Here is a 25,946-nt window from a genome sequence, read left to right as displayed (position 1 = left end):
CTGCAAATGGAAATTAAAAGAAAGCTAGAGGAACAATACTCATATCACACAAAAATAGACTTTAAAATAAAGACCACTGTAAAAGACAAAGAAGGACAGTATATAGTGATCAAGGAATCAATAAAGAAGAAAATATAACAATTGTAAATATATGTGCATCCAACATAGGAGCACTTCAGTATATATTTGCCATATATATGGCAAATATCAACAACCATAAAGGGAGAAATGACAGTAACATAATAGTAGTTAGTAGTGGGGGACTTTAACATCCTACTTTCATCAATGGACAGGTCATCCAGACAGAAAATCAATAAAGAAACACAGGCCTTAAACAACACATTAGACCAGATGGACTTAATTAATATTAATAGAGTGTTCCATCCAAAAGTAGCAGAATACACACTCTTCTCAAGTGCACACGGAACATTCTCCAGGTTTGACCACATGCTAGGTCACAAAATAAGCCTTGGTGAATTTAATAAAATTGATATATCAAGCATCTTTTCTGATCACAACACTATGAAATCAGAAATAAGTTACAAGGGGAAAAAAATATCAAAAAACCACAAACATGTGGAGACTAACAATATGCTACTAAACTGAGGCCCAGAGTGGGAGGATTCAACCTGGGTTGCAGAATCAAAACAAGAGGATTGGTCTTAAGAAATGCCAGCTTTGGGACTTCCCTGGTGGTTCAGTGGTTAAGAATCTGCCTTGTAAGACACTGGTTTGATTCTTGGTCTGGGAAGATCCCATATGCCTCAGGGTAACTAAACCTATGCACCACAGCTACTGAGCTAGCTCTCTAGAGCCCATGAACTGCAACTACTGAGCCCATGTGCTGCAACTACTGAAGCCTGAGCACCTAGAACCTATGTGCCCCAACAAGTGGAGCCACTACAACGAGAAGCCCATACACTGCAACAAAGAGTGCCCCGCTTGCCACAACTAGAGAAAGCCCAGGTGCAGTAATACAGACCCACCATGCCCTCCCCCCAAATAAGAATAATAAATAAATAAATCTTTTTTTAAAAGAATCCTGTCAGCTGCAAAATACTCCTCTATCAAAAAATAAAGCCACTGTAAACCAACTCTACTTCCATAAAATAGTAATTTTATATATATATATATAATATTTACTGAGATATAATTCACATGCTAAACAATTCACCCTTTTAAAGTATGTAATTCAGTGGTTTCCAGCACAGTCACAGAGATGTAAAATCATGGCCATTATCTACTTCCAGAACATTTTCATCATCCCCAAAATAAACTTCATTTCTATTGGTATTCATTCCCCACCCAATTCCAAACTTCATTTCTATTGGTATTCATTCCCCAACACCTCCCAGCTCCAGGCACCCACTAACCCATATTCTGTCTCTGTATTTGCCTGTTCTGGACATTTCGTATAAATGGAATTATACACTGTGTGGCCTTTTGAGTCTGGTTTGTTTCACTGAGCATTCTATTTTCAAGGTTCATTCACATTGTAGCCTGTGTCAGTGCTTCACTCCTTTTTAAGGCTGAATAATATTCTGTTGTATGGATGGACCACATTTGATTTATCCATTCATCAGTTGATGGACATCTGGACTGTTTCTACCTTTGGCTATTAGGAATAATGCTGTTATAGATATTCGTGTACTCATTTCTCTTGGGTAGAGACACCTAGGAGTGGAATTGCTGGATGGTATGGTGGCTGTCTCTTTTAACACTTGAGAAACTGCCAAACTCTTTTCCACAGCAGCTGTAACATTTTATGTCCCCACCAGCTACAGATGAGGGTTCCAGTCTCTCCCCCATCCTCATCAATGCTTGTTTTGGTCTGTCTTTTTGATTCAGCCACCCTAGTGGAGCGAAGTGGTGTCTCCTTGTGGTTTTGATTTGCATTTCCCTGATGACTAGTGATATTGGGTAACTTTTCATGAGCTTGATTGGTTATTTATGTTTCTTTTCTTTTTTTAGAAATGTCTATTTAAATCCTTTACCTATTAAAAAAATTGGTAATGTTTTTATTGTTGAGTTTAAGAGTTCTTTATATATCATGTAAAGAGTAGACTCTTATCAGATCTACGATTTGCAAATGTTTTCTCTCATTCTGTGGGTTTTTCTTTCACTTTCTCGATGGTGTTCTTTCAAACACATAGGTTCAAAATACTTTAGACATAATTTTTGTTTTATTATAAGTCATAAGTGCAGGATACAAAATTCAAAAGATCAAAGAGAGTGAACAGGATCTATCTCAGTCTGCTCCCCATCCCAAAAGCAATCGCTGTTGATGGTCAAAAGAATTATCTGTTCAAATGTTATATAACTTTGCAACCTAGCCCTTGTAATTGGAATTCAAGTCCCTCTGCTCAAATGCTGTGTGTATTTGGTAAGTTTGCCAAGTTTACCCTCTCTGGGTCTTCAATGTCTTTATCGTGTACATAAGGGATGACAATTCCGGGTTCCACAGATGGACTAAAATAGCACACAAAAGTGGAATTCAGAAAAGGAGAGCTGGTATTACAACTCATCCTAGACCAAATCTATTTTGAGGCAAGTTTCAAGTATTTAACAATTTTTATATTGCTTTATTGCTATGATGGAGTTGGTCCTGATACATTCCAAGAATCCTTTAGCCAAGCATCTTAAGTAAGGGTCTGCCAATGAAATTAAAAAAAAAAATGCCTTGAGTGTGTGTGAAGTTTTCACCTTGGGAGATGTGGGTCTCGCCTCTATCCTGGCCAGGAACAGGGCATGGTGGTCAGGGTATGGCCCAAATAAAAGTAATAATTCCATCTGTCCTGTGTTGAGGACCTCCCACCAGCAAGTACCATGCTGTTTAAGTATGTTACATGTACCATCTTGATTCTCCTTTGTCACAACCCTAGGAAGTCTCTACCATTACTCTTTTTTAATTTTTAAAATAAAAATTTTAAAAAGTTTTATTATTTTTTTGGCCATGTTGTGGCATTTGAGGGAATCTTAGTTCCCTGACCAGGGATCAAACTTGTGCCCCACTGTAGTGGAAGCTTCAAGTCTTAACCACTGGACCACCAGGGAAGTCTCTCTACAACTATTCTTTACAGAGGACTCTGAGGATCAGAGAGCTTAAGTAGTCTGCCCAAGGTCACACAGCAACTCAATTTTATACTTCATTAGGTTTTTCAACTAGCATCTGCTTGGGTATCTTTTTAGGGGGCAGGGGAGTGGGTGGGACTGAGGAGTGAGAGTTAGGACAAAGCTTTACCCACCTCCCTCTCTTTTCATTGCAGGGGCAGGAATGGGCACAGGGTATGCCATCCTGGCATTTCTTCAAGGACTTGCCTGCAGACCCTCTGGCAGGGTCCAAAGCCAGATGAAGCTGGATCCAATATCCTTGGGCTCTCTCCCTCTCTGGGTCTCAATTTCCTCAAATGTAAAATGGAAATCACATAATCCCTGCTCTTTCCTGGGGCCTGATAAGGATTAGATTCAATGCCAATCTTACATGTAAGTTCTCTTGCCCCTTCTGAGTCAGGTTATCAACTGCTGAGAAGAGTACCAGATATTTGAGGCTGGGTGGTACAGAGGGGACACTGAGTCACCCTTCTCTGGCTGAGTGGGTGGAGCTTGCAAATAAGACCATTTAGGACGAAGGTCTGAGCTTAGGGTATCTACAGAGCCCAAGTGCTATCCTGGGACCTGCAAATTCTGTTTCTGCTTGGCCCTTCTCCTCCCAGGGTGGATGAGAGGGTGGTTTAAAGAAGGAAGAGGGCTTATTTCCCAGGTAGGGTCGTTAGAGCAAAGTCCCTGGGTTCCGCCCTCACTCTGGACGGCTGTGGCCCCTCCCTCAGTCCCTTTCCACCTACCCAGGGGCTGGTTTCAGGCTGCAAGTCCTGGGGCTGTCACTTCCCTTCTGGGGACCTCCAGGGTTTCCCCTTAAAGACAAATTATTATTACAAAGCCCATTCACCCCGTTTGGGAGTGGAGAGGCAGTAAGCTGCCGAAGGTTGGGGTGGAGAGGTGGAAAGCTTTGAAGTCAGAGAAGGACAGACGTGCGTTTCACTAACGGCAGTGGAAGTTTCCTGCCTGTAAGGTAATGGTGGTAAAAAATGATAATAAAAAGAAATAATGATCATGGTCATGGCATTAGATGTTGGAATGGAAGTAAACAGGACCCCGGACAGAGCCAGCCACCTGAAAAGCGCTCAGTAAAAGACCGCTGTGGAGCAGGTGCCAGCCCTCTCCGACCGAGGGAATGAGGAAGGGGGAAACTGAGGCGCAGAGCCTCCGCCAGGCGGCTGATTGCACCAGCCAGCCGTCCTCGGGTGCCTACTGTGTGCAGCGGGCAGCGGGCCTGGCCGGGTCAGTCTGTTCTCAGCGCTCGTCCCCCTCCTCCCCCTCCCCCGTCCCCCCGCCGGACCTCTCCCACGACCGGGGAGGAAGTGGGAGAAATGGACAGGGGAAAAAAAAAAAGTTGGGCTGAGCCAACGCCTCCCCACTCTCCACCTCCGCCCCTCCCAAGCCACGCAGACCCTTGCGGGAGCGGACCGCAGGACCCAGGCGTCCGGGGCTGGGGCCGCGTCCCGCCCAGCGGCCCGCAGTTGGGTGGGGGAACTTGGAAAGCCGGGAAAACAACAGCCCAGCCCGCCCCTCGCCAACCCCTTCCCCCGCTACGCCCCTTGGCGCAGCGGGCGGAGGCGACTCCTTTATATAATCGCGGGCGAGCAGGTTGGCTGTTTCATTTAGGGACCCGGGAGCCCAGCGGACCCGAGCCGTCAGCCGAAAGCCCGCCCCCGGGTCCCCTTCCGCAGCTGGGCAAACTGAGGCTCCCGGAGAGGGCGGGCGCCAGGCCCGCGGTCCCCACCCCTTCGCCCCCTACCCACCCCCAGCAGCCAGGGCAGCCGCGACCCACGCCCGCGTCGGTCCTCGCAGTGCGCACAGCCCTCCCCGCCCCCGCTGCCATCCTGCCACGCCCCAGGCGTCGGGGGCAAAGCCCGCGCCCCCCCGCACCCGCCTCCGCGCAGAGGCTGGGGGCCTGTTTATCTGGAGGCCCCTACCCCCCCTCCACCCCGGGGGGCCCGCTCCCCCCGCGCCCCGGGGAGCTCTGGGGCCAGATAAGCTGGCAGGCTGGCACGGCGCCGCGCAGCGGGGCGGAGAGGTCAGAGGAGGGGGGTTGCCCCGGGGGCGGGCTGGACCCCCCCCCCAACTTGACAAAACCTAATAACAGCCCGGTCTCCCCGGCGCAGCGGGCGAAGCCCCACGGGAGGGCAGAGACGTGGCAAGAGGGGACCTGCCGAGCCTGTTCTAGCCTCTGAGGCCGGGGTGGGGGGGGCGGGCAGGGCGTGGGGGGGGCCGGCGGCTGCGGCACCTTTAAGACAAGGGAGGACCCCTCTTGCCCTCGGAGAAACCAGGAAGGGAGTCGCGAGCATCATACGGGGCTTTGGCTGTACTGTACAGTTACTGTAGGGGCAGTGACGCCGCCGCCGGAGCGAGGGAGCGACGAGGGGAGAGCCAGAGAGAGGAGAGCGAGACGCGGACCCCAGAGGCGAGCGGCCAAGGAACCCAGTCCGAACTCCGGCCCCGGCCCCGCGCGCCCCGGCCCCGGCCCGGCCCCGCGAGGTAAGTCAGCGCCCGACGCGGCCCCCAGCGCCGGGTGCAGGGCGGGGACGGGCCGGGGGCACTGCGCCCACCGCTGCCCTCTCGGGAAGGGGCGATCCCCGGAGCCGGGGACGTTCCGCAAGTTTCAGGGGAGGGGGTGGTTGGCAGCTGCCCGGAGGCGGGAGGCGCCCTGGATCCCGAGCTCGGGGAGGGGGCGCCGCCCGGGAGGGGGTATTGGGGGCGAAGTGCACGGGTTTGTGCGGCAGCCCCCCCGCCTCCGTGCATGGTTTTTGGGGGCTCCCAGACGCGCGGGGAGAGGGGGAGGGGAAGCGGGGCTGCATTGAGGGTGGGGGGAGCCGGCGTGGGGAGATAGGGGGCGCGTCGCGTGCTAAGTTTGCAGCTGGGTACTGGGGGCGCTCTTGCCCCCCGGGGGCCTATTCGGTGTTGCGTGCAAACGTTGGAGTTGGCCAGGATTGAGCTCCATGGGGAATAGGGGGGAGGGGGCTGAAAAAACAGGGAGGGGGGCTTTGCAAAGGAGGGGGAAGGGGTGGGGTGTCCGGGTGGGCGGGCGCGGCCGCTGGGGCCTCTGGGCTTCGTAGTTCCCTCGCGCTTGTGGCTGGCAGGTGGCAGGCGGCTAGGACTACTAGTTCCAGGGTGCCCTGCGCCGGCAGCCCGCCGCGGTCCGCGGGTAGGGGCGGTGCGGAGGAGGGGCGGTGAGCGGCGGGCTGGCGAGCCAATGACCACGGGCCGATAGCGCGGCGCGGCTCGAGGGCGGGCCCTGCCGGCCCGGGGGCGGGGCCTGGAGCCGGGCTCCCCTTGCCGGGGGCCGGTGGCGGTCCCCGGCTTCCGGCTGCGCGGCCCGCGGGCCGGCCCCCTCCCCGCCCCGGGGCCCCTCCCCGCCTGGTTGTGTAACCGTCCCCAGCCCCCCTCCCCTCAGCCCCCCGCCCCCGGGGGGGGGTCACCCACCCGGCGCTCCCCGGGGAGGGCGGCGGCCCGGGCGGCCGCGAGGCGCAGGCGAGCCCGGGGATGCGCGGCCTAGTGCAGGCTGGGCCCGGGTGTGGGGGAGGCGGGCGGGCGGACCCAGATCCGGGGTAATTTGCATCGCCCTCCCCCCAGCCCGGGTGGGGATTGGCCGCCGGCGGCGGGGGGTGGCGCGGGGCCAGGCTCACTGCCGCCTCCCGGCCCCTCGGAGGGAGCCAGCCCAGCCGCAGCCGCCGCCACCACCGCCGCCGGGGCCGGGCCCCCTCGCCGCTGCCCCGGGAAGGAGGTAGGAGCACCCCGCGCTGGCGGCGCGGTGGGGGCCCACGGGCCGGGACGGGGGCTGCGCGCTGCGGCCGGGGCGGGGGAGGGGGCCGCTTCCTGCCCCCGCCCGGGCCTGACTCAGCCTTGGGCGGGGGGACCGGCCTGGCCCCTTGCCCTGCCCGCGCGGCCGTCCGGCCCTGGCCCCGGGTGAGGGGACAGAGAGCACCCCTGTCCCCCGCCCGCGCCCCCAAAGCGCGTGACCCCGTCTCCTCTGGCCCGGACACCCCTCCTTCCCCTTGACGCCACCACCACGTGCGAACCCTGAGCCCGAGCAGAGGAGGGGGTAAGCTGGTGGGATCCGGCCCTCTCCCTCGCCCTCCCTGCCTCCTTCCGTGGCCTAGGAACTGGCCCCCTCCCCCAGCCCCGGGCCTGGGAACCAGGCAGGGGCCGGAGCTGAGCGCTGGGACTGCTGCACCCCCCTGGGCCCAGGCCTTTGCGGGTACTGGGAGGCACTGTCCGCGCCGGCTGGCCGGTGGTGGGGGAGTCCAGTAGCCCGCAGCAAGATATTGCTGTCCAACCGGGCCTAGGCACCCAGTGGGCGCCTGCTGAATGTTTGGGGAAGGTAGCCAGCACTTGGCGGGGTGGCAGGGGGAGGCAGGCAACTCCTCTCTTCCCCTCGCCAGGCGGCGGAAGTGAGAGAGCTGTTGGTGCCCCTCCACCGGGTGTGCCCACCTGGCTCACCCATGGGTGGCGAGCTTGGTTTGCAACCCCCCCCCCCCGCCCCGCCTCCCAGAGCGGGGCTGGAGCAGGCCTGGCCGGAGAGGGCGTCCGGGATTCCGTGTCAGCACCCCCCCACCCCACCAACAGGGCCAGGGCGTAACCCCGAGTGCGCCGCTCCCACACTGGGGGGGCCCTCCCCAGGGTCAGTGGATCACTTCCTACTGGGGAGTCCAGGCTGGGCTTTGCTGCTGCCCAGGCCCCCAGGGCTCCAGGCTGGGGGCATCTCCCCCGTGGGCCACCCCCAGGGGGGCACTTAGATCACCCAGGGCTGGCACTTATCGGCTGGGCTCGGGGCTCTGTTTACCTCCAGCCATCGCTGTGGAGACGGGAGCCTGGGGGAGAAGGGGTGGGGGCAGGAGCTGGTGGCTGGAAGAGCGAAGCCCTGGGATCCGCATGCCTAATGAAGGAAAGAGGAGCCATCGGGGACACTGAAATTTTAATTCGTGGGTCACTTTGGGGGGGTATTTATTATTCAGTCCTGATTGGCTGCGTGGTGGCCAGTCAGCTCCCTGGCCCGGGCGGGGAGCCACACAGCCCTTAGCACAGGCCCTCAGCAACGGTTGAGCGGCTGCAGGGAGCCCCTGCACCCTTTTCTTTGTGTGACAGACTGAGGCCTGGCCGCGCTCAAGCCCCATCCACTGGGGAGAGTTCTCCAGGCAAGAGCTAGTCATTCTGTGGGCTTTTTTCCTTCCTTCCTTTTCCCTGGACCCTTGTGACTGACCCAGAGTCGGTTGGGCTGGAGGTGGTCCCTGATGCCATGTGAGGGAAACTGAGGCCAGGAAGGAAGGCCCAATACAAGCGTGGGGCCACAGGGGCTTAGACAAGCCTCAGAACGGTGCCGAATGGGGCAGGAGTGACTGAGGCCTGGGGGAAGCAGAGAGCAGGCCAAGGTCACCCAACCAGGGTTGGGTCTGACCCTTCTGGTCCTACCTCCCAGCTCAGGTGGTGTCTAGAGTTCTCTGCATGTCACAGCCAAGGGGCACCTGCTCACCTGTCTTACAGAGGGCCTGGAGGTTGACAGTAGGCACCTGTCAGCCAGATGGAGCCTCTGCCCCAAGAGGACAGTGAGGCTCAGAGAGGGGAGGCAAGGTGTCCAAGGTCACACAGCAGGAGCCTCAGCGTCACAGGCCCTTCCCACCCCATCTGAGCTGCAGCTCCACCCCTTGGCACCTTGGTCCCTGGGGACTGTGTGTGTTTTACAACCCATTATTCCCGAAGAGTCCCAGGTTGCCTCACAGAGCCAAGACTTGGGGCCAGGCCCTCTGAAGCAGAGCTGGCCCGAGAAGGGGGTCCACTGGGGTTTCAGATTCTGGCCCACTTGCTCTGTGACCTTGGACAGGTCCCATGGTCTCTCGGAGCCTGAGCATCCTTCTCTGTAAAATGAGGTTACTGTCAATTCCCCCATGTACTGCCTGCAGGCCCACCTGTGCTCCCTTTCCTTCCCTCCCTTGTGGAGGAAGCACCTGGGTCAGCTTAGGGTGCAGCAGAGATCCTGTTGGGGGGTATGTGTGACTATGACACACACCCCCACCTGTCACCTTGTGCTCCAGGCACCTGATAGACCATAAACTGAGCTGCCACAGCCCTGGGCAGTGGAGGCCAGAGGAACAGGCTTGGGTGGGGGCCAGTGTGGTCCAGTCTCAGCCCGGCCCTCCCTCACCTTCATCTGAGGTCCACTTAGGAAGGTTGCCTCCCCTTCGCCAGCCTCAGTGTGGCCATCACTACAATGGGGAGATTACATTTAGCCCCAAAGCGTTGTTCTGAGGATATACTCCGTGATTCTCCAGGGATGTTTGTCACGTGTCTGCTGGGTGGTGTCAGGGCCCAGGAGAGCCCCTCCTGCATTTCCGTTCTGAAGCCCCCCCCCCCCCCCCCCCCCCGAGTTCACAGGTGTCAGCTGGACTCCAGCCTGGCCCCAGGCTCCCTGCGTGACCTTAGGCAGACCTCTCCCTTTTTTTCCTGGGCTGTCATAAGGCAGTTCTGAGGGGGTGTGAGAATAAGCTATCCTCAGCCCCCAAGGCCCCCAGGGTGGGGGGATTTAGTCCCCTGCTGGCACCTGGGGCAGTGTGTGTGGGGGCAGGTGGGTGGAGCCCTGGAAGGACTAGTTAGGCGAGATGGAGCCAGACAGACGACCTGTGTTCGAATCCTGCTCCACCATGCGACCTGGGCAGGTTGCCTCAGTGACCTGGCCCATAAGTGGGGTGGTGATCACAGGTGCCACTTCCCAGAGCTGTGAGGGTTGACGCGGAGGCAACCAAGACCTGTTGGGGGAACAGCCCCGGCCCTGGGGGGCCTGAGGCCCAAGTTTCTGAAGCAACAGAGTGCGGAAGGCGCCCTCTGGAGAATCTGGCCAGAGAAGCAGGCCCTCCATCTGTCCCCCAGCAGGCCGGGAACAGCCACGGGGTGGAAGTGTCCCCACCCACGCCTTTCTGGTTCGACTGGAAAACAGAGCCCTGTCCCACCTCCTGTCAGGATGTGTTTGGTAGCTGGGAAGGGCTGGATCTGTAAGCACAGGAGCCTGTGGCCCCCATGGGCCATGTGCCCCTCTGTGCGTTTCCAGGCTGAGCCCTCCACCTGCTCCTGCAGGTGGGGGCAGGGGTGGTGCCTCCGGGTGACAAGCCAGCCTCTGCGGAGGGCATGAGGGAGCGATCTGGATGAAGAAAGGGGCAAGGGTCCTAGAAGTCACCCAAGCCTCTTCTGGGCATCTTGGATAAGCACGTGCAACCTGAGCTAAGGGCAGGGTAGACACTGGTGGGCTTCCATGGAGCCCAACTTTGGTTACCCCCAGTGACAGGAAGCTTACTCCTTCCACCTCCACTGAGAACAGATCTGTCTTCTCAGGGCTTCCTCTTGAAACCTGGGCTTGGTGTCAGGGCTGCACTTCCTGGCCCACTACAGCGCTCAGAGCGTGGGAATAGGGTGGGCCCTGGCCCCACGCATGAGCTGGGGGTCAGATAGGAGCCCCATGACCTCCTAATCCCCACCCCCTCCGGTCTCCACACACACACTTCCCAGTGGGCCCACAGCCTTCCTGCTTCTGGCCCTTTAAGGCCCGGGCAGGAAGCCCCTCCCCATTTAGGGCAATAAATGGACACATAAAATGGCCGAGGGCCTGTTTGCTGGTGTCTGGCCCGGAGGGAGGCCTGTGAGGACAGGCGGGCAGGGGGCCGGCTGACAGCTGGCAGCCACAGTCACCCTGAGCCGTTGGTGCCCCCCACCCCCCAACCAGGACGCTGCATTCCTGTCCCATTAAACCCCAGGCCGGGGACCGGGCCAGGCAGGGATTGGCACCAGGTCAGGGCGGGGTAACCCGTCAGGACCAACCTTGCAACACAGGCTGCCAGGCTGGGAGGGGGTGGGGGCGGCCGGGCGCTGGCCTGGCAGCCGTACCTGGGTGCCAGACTTGCTGTGTGACCTTGGGCCGGCCGCCTACCCTCTCTGGGCCCGTTTTTTTCCCTCTAGATGATGGCTCAGCTTTCTCCTGGGGCCTGCCTGGTACTTCCTTGGCACATAGTAGATGGAGAGGGAGATGGATTTCTTCTGGTATAATGTTCAGAAGTGAAGTTGAAAGCCCCACCCCCATCCACAAGAAAAGGGGCGAACCACCTCATCAGGCCTTTGGGGACTGTCACTGGCACATAGTATGTCCTAGGCCTAGGCTTACTGAGTGAACTAGAGTGGAACCCTTTGCTACCATCACAACTCCCAAGGAAACTGAGGTGCTTTTCTTAGCCCAAGATCTCCCAGCTTGGAGGTGGACGGACCAGGATGTGCTCCTGGGCTGCCGTGGCACATAGTAGATGTCAGAGGTCCCTGAAGGAGTTCCCTTTTGTTCTCTCCCTGGGTGGGTGTGGGAGCCTGTAACTCCCTGGACTCTCCTCCAGAAAGGCATCAGCTGACGGTTACCTGCCTACCTGCTGCTGGCCACCCCCTTCCTGGAGGGTGTGGGTAGGAGGGGGAGGCCCGGCCCCAGCCCTCACCTTTCACCTGACCTTGGGGACTCCTCGGCCTCCTTCCCCTGACCCTCTACCTGGGCGCTACCCTGGGCTTTGCCCCCTGATGTTCTGGGGACCACGTTTGGATGCTCCCAGCCTCACCCTGCATCCCCAGTGGGTGAGTGCTGGCAGCTCAGGTCAGAGCATCTGAGTCCCAGCCTGGCCACTGCTCTGCTGTGTGACCTTGCCCTGGTCTTAGCACCTCTCTGAGCTTCTCATCTCTACAGCCTAGGGTCCAGTTAGGTCTTAAAAGTTAGGGGACCGAGGAGGGCCCAAAGCTGGCCCAGGTCCTAGCTGCCTGCCACAGCAAGTGACCCTAGGTTAGATTGGAGGTGGGACTGGCACTGTCCCCTGGTACTGGGTGTGCCTGCCAGCCAGGTGGGCAGGGCTGGGCGTGGGCTCACTCCAGTACATAGCTCTTTGGTCTTTGGTTCCTCCTGCTGTTTGCTGCACCCCTACTGTGTGCTGCCCAGGGAAGGGCCGGGTGAGGGACCTGGGAGCAGCCCAAGAGGGAGGAGGGCGCCCCACCTCCAGCCCAGGAGGAGCCTGCCGAGGCCTGCCCCCTCGGCCGGCCGCCGAGTCAGCACCAAACGGCCCCGGAAATCCCATGGAGGCAAGTGTGGGGGTGGAGCTGTGATGAAAGACCGTGCCTTGGGTGGGTGTGGGCCTGAGCTCAGGGACCCTGGCCGTTGAGGGTGTGGATACGGCCAGCGTGGGGGGTGGGGCTTCCTGAAGGAGAGAGGTTTCGTTGGCTCATCATTACCGAGGAAACCGCCAGTGCGGGAGCACCTACTTTGTGTCAGGTGCCGCCAGTAGAGCCTCTTAGAGCAAGGAAGGGCTCTCCCGGTGAGACCCTGCTGTGGCGCACAGTGGGTGCTTAGGCATCAGTGCTTTCTGCCACCAGGACCCCACCTGACCTCCCTCTCCCATCTCAGACGGACTTCCTCCCCTTTCTTAGAGGGAGGGCCCTGAGAGGCCCCTGTGGGGACAGCAGGCTGGGGCGTGGCAGGCAGGTGGCATGAGTTCTTGGAGAGAGGGTTAAGCAAGGTGGCCAGTTTAGTTTCCAGACCGAGAAAAGAGGCTGCGGCTTGGTGGCCAGTTTAGTTTCCAGGCCGAGAAAAGAGGCTGCGGCTTGCTGGGAAGTGTGTAGGGGAAGGTTGGGGACCACCAGCCTCTCGCCTCTGTGGGCTTCTGGGTCAACCTTGCTGGGTGCTCTCGGCCTGGCGGCTAGCTGTTTCTGGACCTCAGTGTTCACATCTGTGAATGGGGCTCACGCTGCTTTCTTGGGTGCTTCCCTTGGCCCGCATTACCCCAGGCCTTGCCCTTGAGAGGAAGGTCTCACGTGACTTCTTGTTGTTCAGTTGCCAAGTTGTGTCTGACTCTTTGCGACCCTGGAGACTGCAGCACACCAGGCTCCTCTGTCCTCCATTATTTCCCAGAGTTTGCCCAAATTCATATCAGATGATTATCTGGGGAAATAAGAGGCCTCAGCTGGGGAAGGGCAGGGACTCGGACTCCCAGACCCAGTCCAGACCCAAGGACTGCCCCACACAGCAGGCTGTGTGCACTTGGCCCTGCTCTTCCAGCTGGTGGAGACCCAGGCCCAGGGCTTGATCCATCGCCCCAGGATGGGTTCAAGGACGGAACCCGCTCCTTCCCAGCTGGGTGACTTTGCACTTGAAGTAGGTCTGCGCCAGTGCCTGGCCTGGTGGGGAGGTGGGGGTGGAGTGGCCATGGCAGGGGTGAGTCACCTGGACCAATTCAGGTCCCGACCTAGAGGCCCCAGGAGACACCTGAAGGGACACTGGCAGGCAGGGCAAGGGTGGCCATCTTGGCGTGTTGGTGGCCCGGATCAGAGGAGGGGCCGAGGCCTGTCTGATCCGGAGGCCCATCTGCCCACTCACTCCCAGGGGCCCGGGGCCAGACGGCAGATGGTGGCAGGGGGTGGGAGCCGCCACAGGGGGCTCTGCTGAGGCCTCCTGTGGCCGAGCCTTGGATGGGGTCGCGCCCCCCCATCCTCCTGCTCCCAACCACATCTGAGCCTCCCCCCGCACCCACCGCGGACTGGCAGAACAGAGGGGGGAGCTGAGCAGCTGGTGCGGTCGGCGGGAAAGAGGGCGGGCCGTGGAGAGAGGCGTCCCGGGAAGTGTACTGGCTGCCTGCGCGCCACACAAAGGCCTCTGTGTCGGTCCCAAGGCCCAGACCCCACTCCCAGGGCAGCCCTGGGTCCTTGGGACCGGCTGGGCCAGCCGCCTGCATCCCACGAGAGGCCTACTTAACAGGAGGGATTGGGTTAGACCTGAGCTGGGTCACTCAGCTGGGGGTCCCGGGGAGGCTGAGGACGGCTGGATTCAGGCCCTCTCCCCAGGGACAAGCGGGGGCTCCATCCTGAAAGCAGGCCAGTTGGGCCCAAGGAATGTGGATTTTGTTGGGTGGCTCTGGGCAGCCAGGGGTTCCCCAGAGAGGGTGGAGGGTGGGGACAGGAGCCAGGGGGTTGCACAAGCGCCCGAGTGGGTGGATGAGTCACAGCCCAGGGGAAGGCGGAAAAAAGGAGGCAGGGAGAGGGGCAAGACTGAGTCCTCCTCTGACCCTGCTCTGCCAAAGGCTTCTGCCCATTTGACAGATGGGGAGACTGAGGCCTTAAGAGCAGCAGAGTCTTGTCCAAGGCTGAACAGTGCAGACAGGGTGGTCAAAAGGAGAGGAACTGGCCGGGCAGGAGGTGGACAGGAGGCCCCTGGCCCCCCATCACTCCTTGACAGGGTCAGCTCAAGTGGGCAGGGAGGAGCATCTGACAGTGGCCTGGTTCCCCCCAATTATTCACTGCAAGGGCTGAGCCACGTCCTGGGGGCTCCACACGGCAGGAAGGGGTTCCTCTTGCAGAATCATGGCTCCACCCCACCAGGGCACACCCACGGCCCCCATAGTTCTGGCCAGGTCCCCGGGTCTTGGCCTCACCCCTTCCTGCTGACTCAGATCCCCCCAAGAGAACCGGGCCTGACCAAGCAGCAGGAGGGAAGGTTAGGGAGGCCGAGGGGCCGGGCAGGGATGGGAGGCTGAGGGGCCAGGCAGGGTTGGACAGCCACGCTGTTTGGGTAGTGGCTCTTGGGTCAGGCACCCTGGGTTTGAATTGAGGAGCAGACATGGGGACTTGGGACTCATTGAGCCTCACTTTCTCACCTCTGCAGTGGAGACCACGCTGCCTATGGGACTGCTGAGCACTCAGCCAGGATGGCGTACAGTGGGTGCCTTATGTCACCGCCCCAGCCTCCTAGAGAGGGGGTGGGCAGAAACCTGTGCTCAGATTCACTAGGATGCAACTCATGCTGGGCATTTATTGAGCACCTTCTGTGTGCTCCCATGCCACTTCAAACTGCCCCTCAGCTGGGCTTTTCCATCCATTAAAGAGGGGAGGGGGCTCGTGTTCATCTCTGAAGCACCCGGCTGGGTTTCGCCAGTGTCATCCCACAGTGATGACCACGGAACGCAGACCATCCTAATGCAGAGCCAAGGAAACTGAGACTGGGGTGAGGGGACTACTCTCCGAGGGTCCTGCTGCCTGGCCAGTTGGCCCCATCTCTCCACCCCGATCCTCACGACCACCCCTTCCTCCCTGGTGCTGCAGGTCTCGGCGCGGAAGATGGCCGGCGGCGTGGACGGCCCCATCGGGATCCCGTTCCCCGACCACAGCAGTGACATCCTGAGTGGACTCAACGAGCAGCGGACACAGGGCCTGCTGTGTGACGTGGTGATCCTGGTAGAGGGCCGTGAGTTCCCCACGCACCGCTCAGTGCTAGCCGCCTGCAGCCAGTACTTCAAGAAGTTGTTCACATCAGGCGCTGTGGTGGACCAGCAGAACGTGTACGAGATCGACTTCGTCAGCGCTGAGGCGCTCACAGCCCTCATGGACTTCGCCTACACGGCCACGCTCACTGTCAGCACAGCCAATGTGGGCGACATCCTCAGCGCCGCCCGCCTGCTCGAGATCCCAGCTGTGAGCCACGTGTGCGCTGACCTCCTCGACCGGCAGATCCTGGCAGCCGACGCAGGCGCCGATGCCGGGCAGCTGGACCTCGTAGATCAAATTGATCAGCGAAACCTCCTTCGCGCCAAGGAGTACCTCGAGTTCTTCCAGACCAATCCCATGAACAGCCTGCCCGCCACCGCGGCCGCCTCCTTCCCATGGTCTGCCTTTGGTGCATCCGACGATGACCTGGATGCCACTAAGGAGGCCGTGGCCGCCGCCGTGGCCGCCGTAGCTGCTGGTGACTGCAATGGCTTGGATTTCTACGGGCCTGGCCCCCCGGCTGAGCGGCCCCCAGCCGGGGATGGGGATGAGGCCGACAGCAACCCAGGTCTGTGGCCAGAGCGGGATGAGGATGCCCCGGCAGGGGGCCTCTTCCCAACCCCCGTGGTCCCACCATCCACTGCCACGCAGAACGGCCACTATGGCCGGGGCGGGGAGGAGGAGGCGGCCTCACTGTCAGAGGCAGCCCCGGAGCCAGGCGACTCTCCAGGCTTCCTGTCAGGTGCGGCTGAGGGCGAGGACGCAGACGGGGCTGATGCGGACGGGCTGGCGGCCAGCACGCTGCTGCAGCAGATGATGTCGTCGGTGGGCCGGGCGGGGGCGGCCACGGCGGGGGACAGCGATGAGGAGTCACGGGCAGACGACAAGGGCGTTGTGGACTACTACCTGAAGTACTTCAGCGGCGCCCACGACGGGGACGTCTACCCGGCCTGGTCACAGAAGGTGGAGAAGAAGATCCGGGCCAAGGCCTTCCAGAAGTGCCCCATCTGCGAGAAGGTCATCCAGGGTGCCGGCAAGCTGCCGCGCCACATCCGGACCCACACGGGCGAGAAGCCCTACGAGTGTAACATCTGCAAGGTCCGATTCACCAGGTGAGTTGGCGCCTCCGCGGTGGGGAGTTGGGGTGCTTCCCGGGGGCCCCTGGTCCAGTGGCCGCCCATGGCTCCCTATGCCATCATGGGTGCACACACACGTTCACATCCTGCCTCCATGTGCAAAAACACCCCACAAGGGCGCCTTCTCCATTGGTGCACCCCCACCCCTGTGTGCCTGTCAAGAGAGCCTGTGACGGGAGTGGGCACACAGCGCCTAAACAGACTGACCACTTGAACCTAAAGTGTGCCAGGCGGTGCCGAAATGTGTGAAGCTGGAAGGAAGAGACCAAGGAGCAGCTCTTCTTTTCTAAAATATTTTTATTTATTTATTGCATCGGGTATTAATTGCATCATTCAAATCTTTCTTTTCGGCACACGGATTCTCTGGCTGTGGTGCTTGTGGCCTCAGGAGCTCTGAGGCATGTGGGATCCTAGTTCCCCGACCAGGGACCAAACCCACGTCCTGGGCATTGCAAGGCAGATTCTTAACCACTGGACCACCAGGGACGTCCCTGACATAGCTCTTCTTTTTCCCTGTGGTGGTTCTTTTCCAGACTGGAGAATCTGGGCCTTCGGAGAACACCACAGCCCCACTGGGAGCAGGGCGCTTAACTTGTTGTGTTTAACTTACAAGCCTTCCCTGAGCCCAGGGAACCTGCTTCATTCAGCCAACATGTACGAGTGCCTGCCGGGTGCCAGGCCCTGTTCTCAAAGTAGTGAGATACCAAAATCCCCATGGGGCGATGGGCATATGCAAGATATGACCACAGAATTGATAACATGAATTGGTAGAAAGTGCTAGGGAGGAAAAGAGCAGAGAACTGGGCAAGAGGGCAGCTGTGGGTGCTGCCCACCACAGGGAGGCTTCTCCGAGGACTGAGACCTAAAGGAGGAGAAGGCAGGAGCCACAGGGAGAGGGGAAGGGAAAGGCAGAGAGGTAAGCGCCAGTGCAAAGGCCCTGAGGTTGGTTCAGCTTACAGAATGGGCCACAGCCAGTGGAGGAAGGAGGGCACGGGGGTCACTGGGCTTGGTCCCTGGAGAGGAGGAGTCTGAGGCCAGGTTTTAGGAGTCCACAGGTGGCAGGCTGGGCTTTGTGGATCAGCCCAATGGGGGCGGGGGGCTGGCTGGGGTGCGGGGGCCTTGCCAAGCTGGGTGACTCAGCATCACCCCCTACCCTCATCCGCCCTGGGGTTCCCCCAGCCACACCCACCCAGACTGAAGAAAGAGGCTATTGTCCCAGCTTCCCAGCCCCACCCCATGGGGATAGAATCTGGGGGCTGACCCCCGGCCCAGTACCTGGGCCCCTTCCCAGCAGGCCAGGAGAGGAGGGTGTGGTTGGGACTCCAGGACCCAGGAGTGCCAGGCAGGGGCAAAGGGCACTGGCTGGGAGGCAAGCCACCTAGTTGGTGGCTTGGCTTCCCCTTTTGGTGAGATTGGTGTGCTGGTTGTCTTGGGGTCCTTCCTCTCCCTCCAGACATGGGGAGGGTGGACTGGGATAGCTGGGGTCCTGCCCTCAGGATCTTTGAGCCTGGGAGGAGCAGCTTGGAGGAGACCTAGCAAGCCTGGGTCTGGAGAGGTAATACCCCCACCCCACCACCCATCCTGCCAAGGCTCAGTTTCATCTAATCTGGAGTTCTCCTGACCGTCTCACATTCAGCTCAGGGCTGATTCTGTTTACTGTTTACTAATTCCCTCAGTCAGGGAAACTGAGACATGGAGCATCTTCCTCCCATATGCCCACCTGGCTCCTCTCTGCCCACCCCCACCCAGGGCCCCAGCTCCCACCCCCCCCTCCAGGCCGGGGAGCCTAGGGGCCCCTCTGAGTCACACTAGAGAGTTGAGTAAGCGGGGCCTGTGGCGGCCCGGGCTATAATTACCCGGGCCGGGGCTTGAAGTGATGAAACCCAGGCTGCCTCCACCGCCTACCGCACCTTGGCGCAGCCCCCAACCCTCTGTGCAACTCAGGGCAAGTCACTTCCCTCTCTGAGCTTCTAAGCCTCAGTTGGGGAAATCTCTGTGTGGTGCTAGAATAGTCTGAGTCCCTCCTGTTCCCTCCATGACGTGGCCCCAGGATGTGAGCAGGGCACCTGGGAGGCCATGTTAGTGGTCTCTGAGCAGGCAGAAGGGGGAGTGCCTGACAATTGCTATCGTCTTCCTGGTGACAGCCTCAGTTAATCTAGGGAGCATTGAGTTCATTGTGGCCCAAATTCTCTTGGCTCATGTGAGGGTAACAGGCCAGAGAGTAGTCAGGGGTCTAGTTGCATTGGGCCAGGATTTGATCCTCAGGACAGCAAGGAGCCTAGAAGAGTTAGAACAAGCAGGGACATCAGCTCTGTGAGTGGTGCCAGACGAAGAGACTTGGGACTGAAAGAGGCCAGGTGGTGGCAGGGGATGGGTGCAGGCCTTTGTCTTGGGGTTGGGAAAGACTTCCTGGAGGCAAAGGGGCATTTCATGTGGGGTTTTGAAGGATGAGTAGGAGTCTATTAGTCCTGGCACTGAAGAAGTTCTCAGTCTGGTGGACATCAGAAGGGAGAGACCCAGAGGGACTTAGTAGAGCGCAGGAGTCTGCAGCACAGAGCATGTCAGATGCTTGCCAGACCTCTGGAGATCCAGGTCCCTGCCCCTGCCTTGTGGATTCCAGGCAGGAATCCACCCCCCATCAGTGTGAACCAGCATAGTGCAATAGAAATGCCATGTGAGCCACCTCTGTGAGTTTACATTCTCTGGCAGCCACATTTTCAAAAAGTAAAAGCAATAGGTGAAAGTAATCTTAATCATACTTTGCATAATCTGTTAGTTCCATTTCAACATATGATTAATAAGCAAAATTATAAATGAGATATTTCACATCACTTTGAGTAAAGGAAGTCTTCAGAATCTGGGGTGCCTTTTGCACTTCTTGCACACCTTATTTTGGACCAGTCACATTTCAAGAGCTCAGCAGGACAGAGCAACACTTGCACCATGGTAACCCCAGAATTGATGAGATGATCAGTTTTGTAGGCCAGAGGTCCCAGGCTAAGCCTGGTCCACACTGCTGTTTGTGGGGTGTGAGGGGCAGGAAGGGACCCTGGAATCATACCCTGCTCTAGTGGCTCACAGTTCAGACAGGGAGACAGACGAGAAACAAGGCGGTAGCTCGAGGGACCAAGAGTGAAGGAGTCTGGTTGGGCCTCTCTGAGAAGGTCACATTTGGGCCAAAATTCAGTTGTGAAGATCTGAGAGGAAAAATAGTCCTCTGGTCATGAGAGCAGCACGTGTGAGGGCCCTGATGTAGGCTCGAGGTTCTTGGTGTGCTGGGGTCATAGCCAGGAAGCCAGCATGGCCAGAGCGGAGTGAGGCAGGAGAGGGGGGATTTGACAGGAACTGGGGGGTGGGGAGACTTGATTACTGCTATGACCAACTGCCCTGGATTTCCAGTGACCCAGGGGTTTCCCAGGACAGAGATCTTTCAGAGCTAAAACCAGGACTATTTAACCCTCTCAGTCACCAATTCTTCCAGCACCCACGGCATTCCGCCTTGTTCTCTGGAGCATTTTCAGCACCTGGAACAGGGTTTCCCTGGTGGCTCAGGGAAAGAATCCATGGTAAAGAATCCACCTGGAATGCAGGAGACCCTGGTTTGATCTCTGGGTAGGGAAGAGCCCCTGGAGGAGGGCATGGCAACCCACCCCAGTATTCTTGCCTGGAGAGTCCCATGGACAGAGGAGCCTGGAGGGCTACAGTCTATAGGATCGCAAAGAGTCAGACTAAGCATGCACGCACTTAGCAGGCTTAAATACCTGTAGTGTGAAGCTATGCGTCTGCCACTGGGCAGAACCCCAGGCAGCAGAGAGGCGTCTTCCCTTCCTCCTTCTATGGATAAGAAAGGGGTTTCAGTGGGACTTCCCTGGTGTTCTAATGGTTAAGACTCCAAGCTTCCACTGCAGAGGGGACAGGTTTAATGAAGGCCCCAGTTTCCCGCTCCAAGGCCAGTGGGGCGGGCTGGGCAGGGCTGCCATCCCCGGAGCGGGGCTGCGGTCCAGCGCCCGCGCTGACCTTCGGCCCGTCCACAGGCAGGACAAGCTCAAGGTGCACATGCGGAAGCACACGGGCGAGAAGCCGTACCTGTGCCAGCAGTGCGGGGCGGCCTTCGCGCACAACTACGACCTGAAGAACCACATGCGCGTGCACACCGGCCTGCGGCCTTACCAGTGCGACAGCTGCTGCAAGACGTTCGTGCGCTCCGACCACCTGCACAGACACCTCAAGAAGGACGGCTGCAACGGCGTGCCCTCGCGCCGCGGCCGCAAGCCCCGCGTGCGGGGCGGCGCGCTCGGGGGGCCAGATCCCGCCCCGGCCCCGGGGGCCCCCGCGCCCCCACCGCCTGGCGCCCCCGCCCCACCCGGCTCGCCCGAAGATGACGCCGCCGCCGCGCGGCGCAACGGCCAGGAGAAGCACTTTAAGGACGAGGACGAGGAGGAGGACGAGGCCAGCCCCGATGGCCTGGGCAGGTTGAATGTAGCGAGCGCTGCAGGGGGAGGCGACGGGGGCTCCAGGGCCGCCACCGCCGACGGCAGCTTTGCGGCCGGACTCGCTTGAAAAACCAAAAAAAGCAAAACAAACCCAAGAAAGTGAGAGAGAGAGAGCAAATCACCCACCACCCCCCAAAAACACACAAAAAGAAAATCTATCTATATACAGATATCTATATCTATATATATATATATACAGATATATATATATGAAGCGTCACAGAATCTAGGGTAGTGCTTTTCTCCGATTTTTCTCCTTCATGACCGTTCTCCCCCTCCACGGGGACCCTTGCCCCACCCGCACCCCACCCCCAGCCCCCAGCCCCGCTTCTCCCCTACCCCATCGATGGCTTTCGGGGCTTGGTTTGGGGTTTTTGTGGGACACAAGGATTCTGAACTCCCCGGGTGACCCCCCCCACCACTGCCACCGGGTTTGGGGTCTGGGGTCCCATCTGAGGCCTGATCAGGATCCCAGGTCCCGGCAGGGGTGAGGGTGGTCTCGGGGGAAGCTGGGGACCCAGGTGGTCTTTTCTTTTACTTCCCTCACTGGTTTCTAGAGTCTTTGAGATAAGACCTTAAAAAATGATTTCTGTCCACTGTGAGCGGACGTTAAAATGGCCCCATCCCCACCCCCACCCTCCTTCCTCAGGGCACTTCCTAAGTGGGGGTCTCCCCCTCCATCTCTCCAACTGCCTCCCATTCCTGCCTGTGGGCCCCCATTCTCTCCTGGCCACTGCAACACAAATCTATTTTATTTCCAGGCGTGGAAAAAGGGAAGAAGATGGGGAATGGGGGGATGCCAGGGTGACTCCCCAAGGGCCCCCGCCGCCTTCCTTCACGGCACTTACAACCTGGCGGGACCCAACGGGCCACCACTCAGGGCGTCCCTGCCACCCCCTGTCTTCATCCCCTGACCCCGTGAGACGCTTGGAGATTGGAAACTATTTGTCTTCACCCACTCCCCTCCCCAGCCCTCTCCCAGTTTTTAAAAGCACTTTTTATTAGATTTTTTTCCCCTCTTTTCCTCCTTAAAGACAAAATTTATATATAGATATATATATATATATAAAATATACTTTTCCTCAGAGGAGCGGATGATAGCGAGGGGGTGAAGGAGCCAAGAGCAGGAACCCAGGGTCTCACAGTGTCAGGGATGGGGGAGCTAGAGTGTCCAGAAGTTCCAGTGTCACAAAAAGCAATAAAAACAAGATTTTACAAAAACGAAAGAAAAAAAAAAACACAACAACAAGACAACCAACCACGAATAGGAGTCTTGGCACTTTGTAACAGAACGGGTACTACACTTTATCTTAATTTAAAAAAAATGTTTACAAGTTGCAACCAACTTCTATGAAAAGTCAAAAAGACAAAAAAAAAAAAAAGAGCGAGAGAGAGCGAGCGAGAGAGAGAGAGCAAACAAATTCCTAAAAGTCGATTTATTTTTGTACAAAATAATAAAAAGACAAACCCACCACAGACGTAGAATCCACTTCTGTTCCCTGAGGTGAGCAAAGGGGGTCAGGAAGTCACGGGCGAGCGAGGGCAAAGCCGTCTAAGGCATTTGTGCTTTACCACAGGGGCTTGCCTTCAGGCAGGACTGTGGGGTTTTTATGTTTCTGCCGTGTCCCCCAACCCCCACCCCCACCCCACCAAGCCCGCCCCTTCTCCCTTCTGTCCCTTTTTTGGGTTCAGGTTTTGAGATGTCTCATCAACTGCTAGCCATACAGTGGCCACCATTGTCCGCGGGGACCCTCCTTACCGACTCCCCAGCTCAGGGATGGGCCCGAGAGAGGCTGGCCTTCCAACCAGCCAGAGCATTCCTGTCTCCCTGCCCTTGTCCCCCCCACACACACACACCCACCCTTGCTGTCCCCCAACCTCCAACATGGCCGCCCTTCCTGTGGCCACCGGGGAGCTGCCATCTTGGATCCACAATCCCCGTTGAGGTGGGCAGCAGGGGGCCCCACCTCCAGGGCCTTAGATTCCCCCTGCACCCCTCTTTTTACTCAAAGGCACTGACTGTAATTGGGGGCTGGCACTTGCCTCCCCCCAGCCTCTGGCCCCCACCCCCCCAAAGGCCCGGTGTTGACCGAGCCACAGGCCACGGACTGGGACCAGGGCTGGGGAGACCATGTTGCCAGAGGCCAGGGCACCCTTCCCCCAACCCCTAACCCCCTGTCGCATATGCAACCCTAGCGTGGGGCCCTGTAAATAGACACTCTGCTGAGCTGAGACCCTTCCTAGTCAAAAGCCCGAGGTGCAGGAGCATCCCTGCCCCCTCCCACTTCCAGCCACTAGCCCGTCACCCCGCACCCCTCTGTTCTGTGACAGACCCTATCTTGTTCTTGTTTTTAAAGGGAAGCTTTTAAAGAAGGCAACTTTCATCATTGTTTCTACAGGATAGTTTTTGTTTCCTCCTGCTCCCCCTACCCCCCGAGCCCATCAGCCCCCCAAATGTCTCAGGACACCCCCTCCTGAGGGGGGTGGCAGGGGAGCCCAGGGCCGGGTGGCCCCGTCCACACCCCAGTGTCCTGAGGCGAGCTCGAGTGCCCAGGCCAGGGACCCCCACCCCACCCCAGCTCCCAGAGAGGTTCCCTGAGGGGCTCAGCCCTCTCCCACACACCCCCTCGCAATAAAACCAACTGAAAAATCACAGCTGTCGTCCTGGCCGGGGGGCGGCGACCTGACTTAGGGGAATCCAGGCCTCTAGGACTACGGGGTGGGGAGTGGGGCCAAGGGCTGAACCCCCTGCCGAGCACACTTTAACACAAACCTCCTTGGGAATTGCACTAAATCCTTGCCCCTAGCTCTGCGCTCAGCTTCTGCCAGCCCTGCCCACCCACTCCGCCTTAACCCCCCTCTTGCCGACCGCCCGCTAGCCTGTCTCGGGGGACCACAGCATCTGCATGGGCCCAAAGCCGGGACCCCCTCACCCTCCCAGCTCAGCCCCCCACCCCCAACTCCGCGCAATCACATACTGTATATAGACGTGGATCAATTTTATTTTTATTCTTTAAATTAAGGTCGTGATAAAGTGTTGCCAAAGATAACTGCTGAATTCTCGCGTTTCAGGAAACAAACAAACAAAAAACTATTTGAGGGGGAACGTGCTGACTGTTCAGAAAGGACACAGCAAAAAGTTTTTTTGTTTGGTTGTTTTTTTTTTTTGTGGTTTCTTTTTTGGGGTGTTTTTTTTTTTTTTTTAACTGCCTGGTACAAAAAAAAAAAAGAAAAAAAGAAAAACAGCGAAATTGTTATTTCCATCATCTTGGTGAAGCTGAGTGGATGTGTGTGTGTGTGTGTGTGTGTGCGCGCGCGCGTGCGAGTGAGGTCCAGGCACAGGGGGAGCTCCAGGTGGGGGCTCTGGGGGCACCCCGGGGCTGGGGGCAGCGGTGGGCCTGGCAGAAGGGTGGGGGCCAGAACCCTCACCTGGAGCCGTCTCGAGCCTGCAGGACCAGAGAGAAAGAGAATTAGCATACTTGCTGCTGCCCCTGGCTAGCCCCCCACCTTGATCCCCACCCTGCCTTTTGAGATTAAGAGAAAAAAATAAAAAAGGAAAAAAAAAACAAACTTAAAAACCAGTGAATGTAAAGTGCCGGACCAGGCCCAGCCTGGCAAGGGTGTGGGTCTGGGCCTGTACCTAGGCAGGCTCCCCTGGGGCCATACCAAAGTCTGTCCCCCCCACCATGGCCGGCTCGCCCAGGAGACCCCTCATGGCCCTCCTGTCTTGTCACCCTGTTTGTACCTGGCTGTCCCTTTCCTTTCTGGAGCGGGGTCTTGGGTGGGGGGAGGAGCCCCCAGCCCCTTAGAGGGTCCTCTGGGGGAGTCTTTGCACTACTGAGATCCATCTCATCCCATGTGGTGGGACAGAGGCAGGGGCCCCTCCAGGACCAAGGCAGTTCAGGAAGCCAGGATTGCAGGAGGTGGGAAACTGAGAGACTGAAAGGAAGAGCAGGAGAAAAAAATAAAAATCCACACAAAAAAGCAAAAATCCTATTTTTTGAGAAAGAAAGATATTTATATTTGCAGTTTTATTTTAAAAAGTTATTTAAGCTGAGGAAGCAGCCTTCCTGGAGCGGGAGTAGGGGGATGTTGGCTGGTGCAGGACAGGTCAGGGCCTGGGGCACCCCAGGAGTGATAACCTCAGAGTGAGACTAGCTCGCACTAAATACATAGATTTACAGGGGGGTGGGGGGCAGGGCTGGAGAGGGCGGGGCCTGGGGAGACCCCCATCCCGCAGCTGGAACTGCCTGAAGGCTGCGGCCACGGGTCCCCCCTGCCCCACCCGGGCCCACAGATATGAGGTGCCTTGGACTTTGGGGGGCCAGGCCTGGTGGAGCAGGGCGGGGTGGTGCCCACGGGGGGCATAGAGCACAGAGCAGACATTCCAGAGACTGTATTTGAGAGTCTTTATAAAGTGTGGGAGATTAAAAAAAAAATCAATTGATAAAAATGCACTTTTTGGGGGTGGGGAGGGAGAAGCTTTAAAAGTAATAATAATAAAAAAACAAAAAGACAAAAGATGATGAAAAACTAGATAAAAAAATCATTTTTCTTGTACATAAAAAAAAAAAAAAACCACTAAACGCAGCCTGTTATGACCGCTGCTGTCTCAGTTGCCTGATTTTGATGTTCTTTGTGTTTTGTTGCGGGCTGGGGAGGGGGGAGGGCGAAAGGGGAGTGGGGATGGGGGGTTGGGGGGCCCCTTCCCTAGGGGCTGGGCCCCTTGTCCACACTCTTTGGAGGCTCTGCCTATTCGTGTTCCTTAGCTCAACCTGACTCTTCCTGCCAGGCCTGGATGCAGTGACCCCACCTCTGGGCTCCTAGGGAGGGGTAGGTGTCACCAGCAGTGCCAGACCCGGGGGCCTCTACAGAGGAGGTGACCTGTACCCTCCAGGCACGGGTGGGTGGCACCAGGAAGGGACCTGAGGAATGGTGAGGG

At 58.1% G+C, this 25,946-nt stretch overlaps 1 protein-coding gene across 5 annotated transcripts; it reads left to right on the top strand.

Moving 5' to 3' along the window:
- Nucleotides 1-5,302: 5,302 nt before the first annotated feature.
- On the top strand, nt 5,303-25,607 carry ZBTB7A (zinc finger and BTB domain containing 7A). 5 transcript variants are annotated; one of them, XM_055429564.2, is made up of 3 exons: nt 5,303-5,595; nt 15,214-16,487; nt 20,546-25,607. In XM_055429564.2, exons 2-3 carry the CDS (start codon nt 15,229-15,231, stop codon nt 21,069-21,071), a joined length of 1,785 nt encoding a protein of 594 aa, XP_055285539.1. In that variant the 5' UTR covers nt 5,303-5,595; nt 15,214-15,228; the 3' UTR covers nt 21,072-25,607. The 5 variants fall into 5 exon arrangements, with proteins under 5 accessions (XP_055285539.1, XP_055285540.1, XP_055285541.1 ...); XM_055429565.2 differs by lacking the exon at nt 5,303-5,595 and adding an exon at nt 6,503-6,841; XM_055429566.2 differs by lacking the exon at nt 5,303-5,595 and adding an exon at nt 6,879-7,159.
- The last annotated feature ends 339 nt before the right edge of the window (nt 25,608-25,946 follow it).

Source organism: Moschus berezovskii, chromosome 8 (assembly GCF_049115385.1).
Source record: "Moschus berezovskii isolate FMDL1 chromosome 8, NW_MosBer_1.0, whole genome shotgun sequence".
NCBI lineage: Eukaryota > Metazoa > Chordata > Mammalia > Artiodactyla > Moschidae > Moschus > Moschus berezovskii.
The sequence above is the reverse complement of the archived record's forward strand: the minus strand, read 5'-3'. Positions and strand labels throughout refer to the sequence as shown.